We start from the raw sequence: 11,653 nt of genomic DNA on the forward strand, positions 1-11,653 counted from the left end.
TAAAATTTTGCCAAAATTTTCGATAGAAATAAAAATTGACACAATTTTATATAGAAATAAAATTTTGGCAAAATTTTCTATGGACATAAAATTTTGACAAAATTTTCTATAAAAATTAAATTTTGACATAAAATTCTTAGAAATAAAATGTTTATAGAAATGAAAATTTTAATCAACAACTTCAAAATGAGATTTTTCAATTTGGTAGATTTTTAGTAGAAGTTTCTTGAAATTGTGGTAGATTGTTTTTGGCTCGATTGGCAACCGTGTTTGTGAATCGAGAATTATTTTTTTCGTGTGGAAGGACGGACAACCGACCAATGCAGGTTCCATATTTTGCAGGCAGATGGACTTCAACATATAATCTTAGCATTTAACCCGGATATTTCAATGTGTCACAAACCTAATACCAGATTTATTACAGCATTCAAAACCACAAAACGTATTAATATTTATAGTTCTACAATTCTCTCGCATTTATTCTTAATTCTTCCATCAGTCAACTTTAATCCGTCACAATGAATCGAATGGTATTTCTTGCCTTCACGCTTATATCGGTTCTAATAGTGAGCAATATTAATTCGAGTGAAAATAAACTTAGCACGAATTGTTCGTATGAATACTCAGTGGATTTAACGACTGTCACACCGCTAAAGAATGGCTCATATATGTATCAGCAAATAGAAATCCCTTCAAAATTTGTACATGAATTTCCGGCAAGACTTTCGGAAAATGATTCCTACATTGAGTCCACATTGAAGAAGGAAATTCGTGGTTGTATCTGTTCTGTAATGAAATGTTTATATATGTGCAGTTCGAATTTCACAGATCTTTATTCGAATGAAGTCGATACGCTCTACACTAAAAATATAACTTTCAATAATGGCACCATATTTAAGACCCATTTAAGACGCGACTACTATCCAATTGTCAAAAGACCATGCGATAGAAATAATTTATATCCCTTGAGTCAAGAAATAACAACATCTGATATGTGGACCTTATTTGAGGTAATGATGAGTCAAATGAAAAAAAAAAGAAACAAAAACAAATTAAAGCAAAAAAAATAAGACGAAGATTTCAGCTGGACCGAATTTTAAGTGCGTTACACGAGATATTAAAAGCTGGAATCTGTGCTCAATATTGAAGAAAGTTCTAGAAAAATTGCGCGAGCAAAATGTGAATAAGGATAAGTATACTTTAAGTACTAAATCTATAATACCCGTAAAAAAGAAAGTCCTTACCGATACGGACTCATCTGATTCAGTTGAAATTTGGTACGTGGTGTTAATATATGGCCTCAAACACCCATCCAGAAATTGGTCGAAATCGGTCCATAATTATATATAGCCCCCATATAAACCTATCCCCACATTTGACCTCCGGAGCCCCTTGGAAGAGCAACATTTCGGTTGAAATTTGGTACGTGATGTTAGTATATGCACGCAAAAAAATAATTCTTTCCTCCCAAACGAAATTTTAGACAAACAAAGTTCGTTTCTCATTTGCTTTTCGCTGTAAGGAAGTGTATTTGGAAGAAATGTATATACTTTTTGTGATTAACGTTTATTCTTTTCCAGGATTTCTTAAAGAAAAACTAAAAAAAAAAACATTGTTTTCTTGCTAATTGCATTTTCCCTCACATCTTTCTCACATCCACGAGGTTTTTTAGTTCTTAACACCTTTTCCTGTAATACCAACAATGTAGAAGAAATTATACGATTTTAGAAATTTTTAAAATTTTTTTACCTTTCGCTTGGACGGAGAATCGAACCGCGGACCATGCACTTTGTAAGCCAACACACTAACAACTGAGCTATGTACCTGTTATGGTCATCAATAGATAAATATCCATATAAGTTATATTTATATAGCATAGCTTGCGGCGCCCACGAACTGAAAAAACAAAGTTTATTTAACAGAAACAAACATTTAGTTTGGCACCGTGGAGCAGTGGTTGCTACGTCCGACTTGCATGCCAAGGGTCGTGGGTTCGATCCCTGCTTCGACCAAAGTTTTTTTTGTTTTTTTTTTTTACATATATTCCAGATATGTTCGGAAGATTCCGAAAAAATGTTCATTATTACATTGTAGTATATTAAATTTTGAACTGTACTGTGAACTGTGTCTTATTAAAGACTAAAAGTCAGAAAAGAACAGTGTTTGATATAAACGAAATGGACTGCGTTGTTGTTTCAAAAATAACTTTTTTTTATTGAAAGAATAAAAATTTTGTAACAAACGAATTTTTTTGGTGATAAAAGTTTAAAATTTTCGAAGCAATTCAAAAAACTCTAACAAAAGAAAAACCGTTTTCGGTACACGTTTTCCAAGCGTTTTTTTTTTCTTTGCGTGTGGTATCCAACAACCATAACCAAAAGTGAACCATATCAGTCCATAATCACATATAGCCCCCATATAAACCGATCCCGAGATTTGGTTTTGGATCCTCTTGGAGGAGCAAATTTCATCCGAGTCTGTTGAAATTTGGTACATTGTGCTAGAATATGGCCGTTAATAACCATGCCTAACTAGGTCCATATCTGTCTATAGTTATATATATCCCTCAGATAAATGTTATTGTTGTTTTTGATTTCAGCTTCAAACCATGCATTGACTAAACTACAAGTGTAGCTTAATCAACAGAGGAAAATAATGTTTGTCAAATTTATTTGGACAAAGTCCTACACGCAAAGAAAAAAAACGTTTGGAAAACGTGTACCGAAAACGTTTTTCTTTTGTTAGAGTTTTTTGAATTGCTTCGAAAAGTATACACTGTTATCACTAAATAAATTCGTTTGTTACAAAATTTTTATTTTTTCAATAAAAAAAGTTATTTTTGAACCATCAACACAGTCCATTTCGTTTATATCAAACACTGTTCTTTTCTAAATTTAGGTCTTTAATGAGATACATTTTACAGTTTATAGTAAAAATTTAATATAGTAGAATGTAATGTTGAACATTTTTTCGGAATCTTCCGACCATATCTGGAATATATGTAAAAAAAAAAAAACTTTGGTCGAAGCAGGGATCGAACCCACGACCCTTGGCATGCAAGTCGGACGTAGCAACCACTGCTCCAAGGTGCCCAACTAAATGTATTTTTCTGTTAAATAAATATTGTTTAATCGGCTCGTGGGCGCCGCAAGCTATGCTATATAAATATAACTTATATGGGTAATTGTCTATTGATGACAATAACGGCTAAATGGCTCAGTGGATAGTGTGTTGGCTTACAAATTGCATGGTCCGCGGTTCGATTCTCCGTCCAGGCGAAACGTAAAAAAAAAATTTTAAAATTATAAAATCGTATAATTTCTTCTACATTGTTTGTGTTACAGAAAAAGGTGCTAAGAACTAAAAAACTTCGTGGAAGTGAGAACGATGTGAGGGAAAATGCAATTAGCTAGAAAAAAAAATTTTTTTGAGTTAGTCTTTATGAAATTTTTTTTACATCCTGGAAAAGAAGAAACGTTTATCACAAAAAGTATATAGTTTTCTTCCAAATACACTTCCTTTCAACGAAAAGCAAATGAGAAACGAACTTTGTTTGTCTAAAATTTCGTTTGGGAGGAAAGAATTATTTTTTTGCGTGTATAGACTGCAAGATGGTTGGAGCGAACGTTCCGGAATTACCACATCTATAGAATTTTTTCTCCAAATTTTAATTTTTTTACAGAAAATTTTCTCCATTTTTATCCTATAGAAATTTTTCTCAAAAGTTTATTTCTTTAGAAAGTTTTCTCCAAATTTTATTTGTATAGAATCTTTTCCCCAAATTTTATTTTTATAGGAAACAGTTGGAGAATATTTTGCCGAAGAATATTTAGCAAAATCTACCAAAACATTAATAATTCTACCAATGTACCAATTGTGGCAACCGTGATCATTGAATATCGGGCTGCCTTTCATTGAATACCATTTGCCAGACATTTGATGGAATCTCTCACCTCTCTTGGTGTCTGTCGTACTACCTTTTTGCATTTCTTATGTTTGAAAACATGAGCATGATTAAAATCGAGACCGTTTTTTAACTTTTAACATCTCAGGTGTCACTAAAATTGTAAATAAATTCAACTCGTAAGCGTTTTATGTCCCTGGGCGGGATTATTTTCGTCAGCGTATTTTTCCAAAATTTGTTACTTACTAACCATTGCAGCCACCGCTGCCACCTAACCTAACCTAACCTACTTACGCACACTCACGAAGAAATTATTTTCGTGACTCACACTCACGCACGAAATTTATTTTATTAATCACGCTCACGCACACTCACACCGTTTCCATCAGCGTGAGTCACGACAATTTCGTGTCACGTGCACACCTCTAGTACGTATTGCAATCTTAGGAATACCGTACTTTATATACATTTCCCAAGGACTTCATCTATTTTTACAATCGTCAAATATTGATTTTTATCTAAAGAATGTTTATTTCGACCCATTATTTTTAATACACAGACCATCCCGTAATTACAACTAAACTCAGTGAATTCGAATTTTTCTTTTTCGTAAAATCGAACATAAATATTGTTCATTCGTTCGCTATTTAGAATACTTAATGTTAGGAATTTGGACGTTCGTTAAATTGAATTTTCGCTAAATAGGTTAGCGAAATCAGTATATAGGTTCTATACTGATCCAAAACTATATACTTGTGTCAAATTCGACTAGACTAAAACAGTGACCTAGACTTTGATTACAAAAATTTGTTCACAGGCAGATGGACGGACATGTCTCTCGTCTCCTTTTGGGTTTCGGAAACATATGTATACACTAACTCATAATATCCTGTTCCACAGAGTGGTTCAGGGTATAACAAGTACACGCAAAGAAGGAATATGATAACCTCTAACATGATTGCGACAAACATGTAACATATTCATTATCCAAGCGTAACATTTTGCTCTTGAAAAAAGGAACACTGAACGGATTTCGGAAAGATCCCCACAAAAACCACCAAATTTATGGAAATTCCCCGCCAAATCCCCAACTCAAAAATTTGGTTGGGGCAAAATCTCCAATACTGGCAACACTGCTCCAATGGATTATATGGCCTGTTTGCAATACCAACGGACTTACATCAATAACAACAACTTGTACCAAGATTCAAGTCGATAGTTTTCTTCGTTCGGAAGTTAGCGTGATTTCGAGAGACGAGCGGTCATCGCTATATTGACTCAGAATTTCACCTCGGCCCATAATGTATATAAGTTCACCACTGTGCTATCACAATGAACTGAATAGTCCAAGTGAGTCTGTGATGTCTATATATACCCAGCAAAAAAAGCGTCGCCAAAAAAGTAATGAAAATGTTCTTTTTGGATCCGGAAGTGGTGCAAATTTGACGCAGAAGCGATGAATTTAACATGGGCTTGTCATAGGACGGAAGTCCTCCATTTCAACAGCCGTTGCCCTGAATTTGCATCACTTCTTTAGGTGTGATCCGAATTCAATGTTTTGGATGTAAATTAAAAAATTCTGTGATATTTTGTCAAATAAATAATTTTTATAATTTTTAATCGATTCTAACGCTTGTCGGAAACGTTTGATCTCAAATATATTCAAAAATTCACAATTTTTTCAGATTGGATTTAGCATTTTTTTTCGACAAAATTTAAATGATTTGTACAATTTTATGAATTCTTACTCTGTTTTTAACCTATTTGAAACAACAAAAAAAAAAATAAAAATTACCCATTAAAAGTATGAAAAAAACAAGTTATAAAATTTTGAATTAAAAGAACTTCCTGGGTAGTTAAAATAAAGATCATCATTGGGAGTGCATCTTCTGGAAGTGCTTTTAAAGTTGTACGTTTGGAAGAACTTCCAAATTTTTTTGCTGGGTACTTCATAGGGTCTGAGAACAATATATTGTAGTGGAGCGTAAAAAAAATGTTTTTTCAAGTACCAGCAAATAAATTGGCTCAGAAGCAACGGAGTACACGCAAAGAAAAAACGTTTGGAAAACGTGTACCGAAAAAGTCTTTCTTTTGTTAGAGTATTTTGAATTGCTTCGAAAATGTTAAACTTTTATCACCAAAAAAATTCGTTTGTTACAAAATTTTTATTTTTTCAATAAAAAAAGTTATTTTTGAAAATTTAATATACTACAATGTAATGTTGAACATTTTTTCGGAATCTTCCGAATATATGTACAAAAAAAACAAAAAACTTTGGTCGAAGCAGGGATCGAACCCACGACCCTTTGTATGCAAGTCGGACGTAGCAGCCACTGCTCCACGGTGCCAAACTAAATGTTTGTTTCTGTTAAATAAACTTTGTTTATTCGGTTCGTGGGCGCCGCAAGCTATGCTATATAAATGTAACTTATATGGATATTTATCTATTGATGACCATAACAGGTACATAGCTCAGTGGTTAGTGTGTTGGCTTACAAAGTGCATGATCCGCGGTTCGATTCTCCGTCCAGGCGAATGGTAAAAAAATTTAAAAAATTTATAAAATCGTATAATTTCGTCTACATTGTTGATATTACAGGAAAAGGTGTTAAGATCTAAAAAAACCTGGATGTGAGAAAGATGTGAGGGAAAATGCAATTAGCAAGAAAACAATGTTTTTTTTTGTGAGTTTGTCTTTATGAAATTGTTTGTACATCCTGGAAAGAATAAACGTTTATCACAAAAAGTATATACTTTTCTTTCAAATACACTTCCTTACAGCGAAAAGCAAATGAAAAACGAACTTTGTTTGTCTAAAATTTCGTTTGGGAGGAAAGAATTATTTTTTGCGTGTATGCATGGGTTCGTCATAGAAAATACCCAGCAAAACATTAGTATGTTCTTCGTACATCTCAAAGTACATATCAAAATATATGAACTTAACTTTCACTTCTGGGAACCCATGGTATGCAAGGCTGGCATGTTAACCATTACATCACGGTTGCTCGCAGTTGTTTTTATAGCGAAAATGTTTAATTTGCCATATTAATAAGTTTTTTCTTTGTTTTGCAGAATGGAACTCTCTTGCGACACGACGATCGCGAATACATCAGTCAAGATAAATATTGTTTTGATGCTTACTTTCCACAAGAAGACAGTTTTCCCATTTTAGTCAATCCACATAATTGTGGTTCTGACAAGCTGACTGAAAGTGACATATATAATGGCTACGGTATAGTGGACTCAAATATATTTTTCAATGGAAAATGTTCACACGTTCTTTATATACATTTTAGGAATCTTGTGCTCTGTACCCTTTTTTTTGGCCACAATTGGAATTATTATCGTGGCAAATAGAGATTTAGATGTATATAAAAAATGTCTGATATCATATCTAAGTGCTCTAACAATTTCCTATTTGCTGTTGAGCTATATGATATTGTCGACGACACAGTTCACGGAAATACCTTGCAGGATTCTTGGTAAGATGTCCAAAATGGAAATAGTTAGATAACCAAAATTAGAAATAGATTAAGAGATTGACAAAAGTGTTCCTTGTGAGTCTCGAAACTCACATCAATCGTCGCCACTTATGAAAATCGAGAGTATACAGAATCACACTTGAACCTTCCGAAAAAAGTTTTATGATAGCCGGCCTATATGTTTGTACAAATTTATTTCGGCAAAGGCCGGCTATCATAAACGTTTTTTCGGAAGGTTCAAGTGTGGTTCACTTTGGGTTTAGTGATTAGCTTAATTTTAATGAAATTTTCTTTGTGTGTTCCCATGATAAACCCCATTGACCCCATGGAATCTAACTATTTTTGTATTTTTATTTTTAATGCAATTGTTTTCCACTTAAAATTTTAATTGAATTTAAAAACAAAAAATATTCAATATTCGAAATGGGTCATTATAATTGAGTCATTGAATGAAATTCATAAATATTCATAAATTTTTTTATTATTATAACAAATGTTCATTGTTTTAATGAAAATTTTCGTTGTTCAAATGAAAATGTTTCGTCATGTAAATAAAAAAATTTCATTGGCTTAATTTTAATGAAATTTTCTTTGTGTGTTCCCATGATAAACCCCATTGCTCCCATGGAATCTAACTATTTTTGTATTATTATTTATTTATTACTTAATTTATTATAATTATAAATTATAATCAACTTATTTATACGGGCACTAGTAACTAGAAGCTATCGGCCTAATTTTTGTATATATGATATTTTCTATTCAAGGTTTTACTATCTATTACACAACAATCAGCTACTTGATATGGACTTCCATAATCAGCCACGAAATCTGGAAAGTGAATACAAAGTTAACACCTGCTAGCTCCTTTCGAAGGTACTCACTTATTGGTTGGATGCTACCTCTTCTTATGACGATTCTTACTGCCTTAGCACAATTTTGTATAAGCAATGAATTCTTCACACCGGGAATCAATGATGAAGCTTGTTTATTTGACAGTGGGTATTTGATGCTATTCAATGCAATTGCCATCCTTCCCTCCCCCACAATGTTAGAGTGTTGATTAATTTCATTGGTTTTTACTTCCAGCTACTCGTTGGTCAGCCCTTATTTATATGTATATACCCAGTATACTGGTATTGATCTTCAGTGTTTACAAATATATCAGAACACTGATTCACTTGAATGCTGTACAGAAGGAATGCGCCAAATACATAGTCCACAAAAGCAATCGCGTTGACTTTTTTCGTGATTTCCGTGTATTCTTGTTTATGTGCCTGTCATGGTTGCTTGACACAGCGGCATTCTTTTGGGGTGTAACAAAGACTGAGAAGGATTCAGATTCTCCAATTTATATTACAGATATTCTGAATGGATTACAGGTAACGTTTTATAGTTCATATTGCATGTTCCTAAAGTCAGCACACCTGTGATGATATGAGTTCATACTAACATAATAGATTTTTATACCCTCGACCATGTGATGGGACGTATATTAACTTAGCCATTCATTCATTTGTAACGCATCGAACTAACTATATATATATATATATATATATATATATATATATATATATATATATATATATATATATATATATATATATATATATATATATATATATATATATATATATATATATATATATATATATATATATATATATATATATATATATATATATATATATATATATATATATATATATATATATATATATGTATGGGAAAACAGGTTGGCTGATAAGTCCCCGGTCTGACATATAGATAGCGTCGCTAGTATTAAATGCATATTATTTTTATATAGTACCAACCATCAAATGATTCGTGCCAAAATTTTACGTCTGTAAGCCAATTTGTTAGTGAGATATTGCGTCTTTTGTGAAGCAACTTTTGTTATTGTAAAAAAAATGAAAAAAAAAATACGGTGGAAGCAAAAACTTGGCTTCATAATGAGTTTTCGGACTCTGCCCCAGGGAAATAAACAATAATTGATTGGTATGCAAAATTCAAGCGTGGTGAAATGAGCACGGAGGACGGTGAACGCAGTGGACGCCCCAATGAGGTGGTTGCCGACGAAAACATCAAAAAAATCCACAAAATGATTTTGAATGACCGTAAAATGAAGTTGATCGAGATAGCAGAGGCCTTAAAGATATCAAAGAAACGAGTTGGTCATATCATTCATCAATATTTGGATATGCGGAAGCTCTGTGCAAAATGGGTGCCGCGCGAGCTCACATTTGACCAAAAACAACAACGTGTTGATGATTCTGAGCGGTGTTTTCAGCTGTTAACTCGTAATACACCCGAGTTTTTCCGTCGATATGTGACAATGGATGAAACATGGCTCCGTCACTACACTCCTGAGTCCAATCGACAGTCGGCTGAGTGGACAGCGACCGGTGAACCGTCTCCAAAGCGTGGAAAGACTCAAAAGTCCGCTGGCAAAGTAATGGCCTCTGTTTTTTTGGGATGCGCATGGAATAATTTTTATCGATTATCTTGAGAAGGGAAAACCCGATCAGCAGTGACTATTATATGGCGTTATTGGAGCGTTTGAAGGTCGAAATCGCGGCAAAACGGCCCCATATGAAGAAGAAAAAAGTGTTGTTCCACCAAGACAACGCACCGTGCCACAAGTCATTGAGAACGATGGCAAAAATTCATGAATTGGGCTTCGAATTGCTTCCCCACCCATCGTATTCTCCAGATCTGGCCCCCAGCGACTTTTTCTTGTTCTCAGACCTCAAAAGGATGCTCGCAGGGAAACAATTTGGCTGCAATGAAGAGGTGATCGCCGAAACTGAGGCCTATTTTGAGGCAAAACCAAAGGAGTACTACCAAAATGGTATCAAAAAATTGGAAGGTCGTTATAATCGTTGTATCGCTTTTGAAGGGAACTATGTTGAATAATAAAAACGAATTTTGACAAAAAATATGTTGTTCTTTGTTAGACTGGGGTCTTATCAGCCAACCTGTTAATATTCTAATTTGTCTTTTTAAAAAAATGTAAGTGGTTGTCTACTTCTGGGATACTTTCTGCTAGAAATATTGACGATTCTTTGGAGTATTCTCCATACGTATTTTCCATTTTTATCATTTCGGACGTATTTTGATGTTGGAAATAAGTAGCCATATAGACACCAAGTCAAACGCATCATACATGATGAGGCTATAAAGGCAGATTTAAATATTTGTTATTTAATGATATGCATAATTGTACTAACTAATTTTTTTTCATAACAAACCTGCGTTTGGCACATCAATTTTATCAAAAACCTGTCTAATGCCAGCCAGGAAAAATATAAATGAATAACATTTGATAGAAATTTTCTTCAACTTGATTACTGATTTCATGAAATGAATGAAAGATTTTCATCAAAATGATGACCAAAAATTGATGTAAGTTTCTTCATTGAGTTGATGACGGTGTTTTTCAACTGAAAACAGAAAACATCAAATTGAATACCGATTTCATAAAAACAATGTAATTTCTACAACAATTTGATGAAGATTGTTTAATGATTTTGTTTCATTAATTTGATGATGTACTTTTCTTTCAGTGTAGAATTTTTATTTGACCTCGTATATAAGAATCAAAAAACTTCCGCAGATATAGGGAAATGTTAACAAACTCCCGCTTTTTTGTGTTTGCGTGTTAGTAAACCATAACATTAAAATATATTACTTTTATTTTCCAGGGTATCTTCATGTTTTTTATCTATGGAAGTCATTTTTTCAAAAGTATGTATCTAGAGATTCATTTTTCTAAACCATCTCATTAATGTCTGTGGTAATGTTTTTGGTTTTTTTCAGGGAATGCACGATGGAAGCGAGTATCAAAAGATTGCTCCACCTCATCCTGAAAACTAGACAAATAACACTGGGAACAATGTAGATATTATAACATGTTAAAAATGTTTTTTTTTATTTAATGTAATTCATATTTTGAACTTGCCAACAATGACCAGTCTAATCAGAGACTTAACTTCATAACAAATAATTTTTTTTTAAATAAATTCAGATGCAAATTCTTTTGATTGCTTGTAAACAATATGATGAGTTGTTAATGAAACAAAAATCTCTTAGTTATTACAACTAATGCCGTTATACGAGGGCAGTTCGGAAAGTTCTTAGCCTAGCACAAAAAGAGCGGTATAAACAGAAAAACGTTAAGTGTTTTGGAAACTTCCATCTCTGTTATGAACACATGTTAAATTTTGTTTCGATCTGGCAAACAGGTGTTCAAAAAAGACGCATCCGC

General features: G+C 33.1%; 1 protein-coding gene across 1 annotated transcript; it reads left to right on the plus strand.

Annotated features, from left to right (window-relative positions):
- The first annotated feature begins 509 nt into the window (after positions 1-509).
- On the plus strand, positions 510-11,443 carry LOC142233954 (G-protein coupled receptor Mth2-like). The gene is made up of 7 exons (XM_075305016.1): positions 510-1,010; positions 6,977-7,136; positions 7,201-7,386; positions 8,154-8,384; positions 8,476-8,768; positions 11,091-11,133; positions 11,206-11,443. Exons 1-7 carry the CDS (start codon positions 519-521, stop codon positions 11,253-11,255), a joined length of 1,455 nt encoding a protein of 484 aa, XP_075161131.1. The 5' UTR covers positions 510-518; the 3' UTR covers positions 11,256-11,443.
- The last annotated feature ends 210 nt before the right edge of the window (positions 11,444-11,653 follow it).

The sequence above is a fragment of the Haematobia irritans genome, chromosome 4 (assembly GCF_050003625.1).
Source record: "Haematobia irritans isolate KBUSLIRL chromosome 4, ASM5000362v1, whole genome shotgun sequence".
Classification (NCBI taxonomy): Eukaryota; Metazoa; Arthropoda; class Insecta; order Diptera; family Muscidae; genus Haematobia; species Haematobia irritans.

Coding starts and splice junctions, on each gene's coding strand:
- LOC142233954 (XM_075305016.1), top strand. CDS start 519: ATGAATCGAATGGTATTTCTTGCCTTCACGCTTATATCGGTTCTAATA. Junction 8,385..8,475: donor TGAAGCTTGTTTATTTGACA/GTGGGTATTTGA, acceptor TTTTACTTCCAG/CTACTCGTTGGTCAGCCCTT. Junction 8,769..11,090: donor ATATTCTGAATGGATTACAG/GTAACGTTTTAT, acceptor TTTATTTTCCAG/GGTATCTTCATGTTTTTTAT.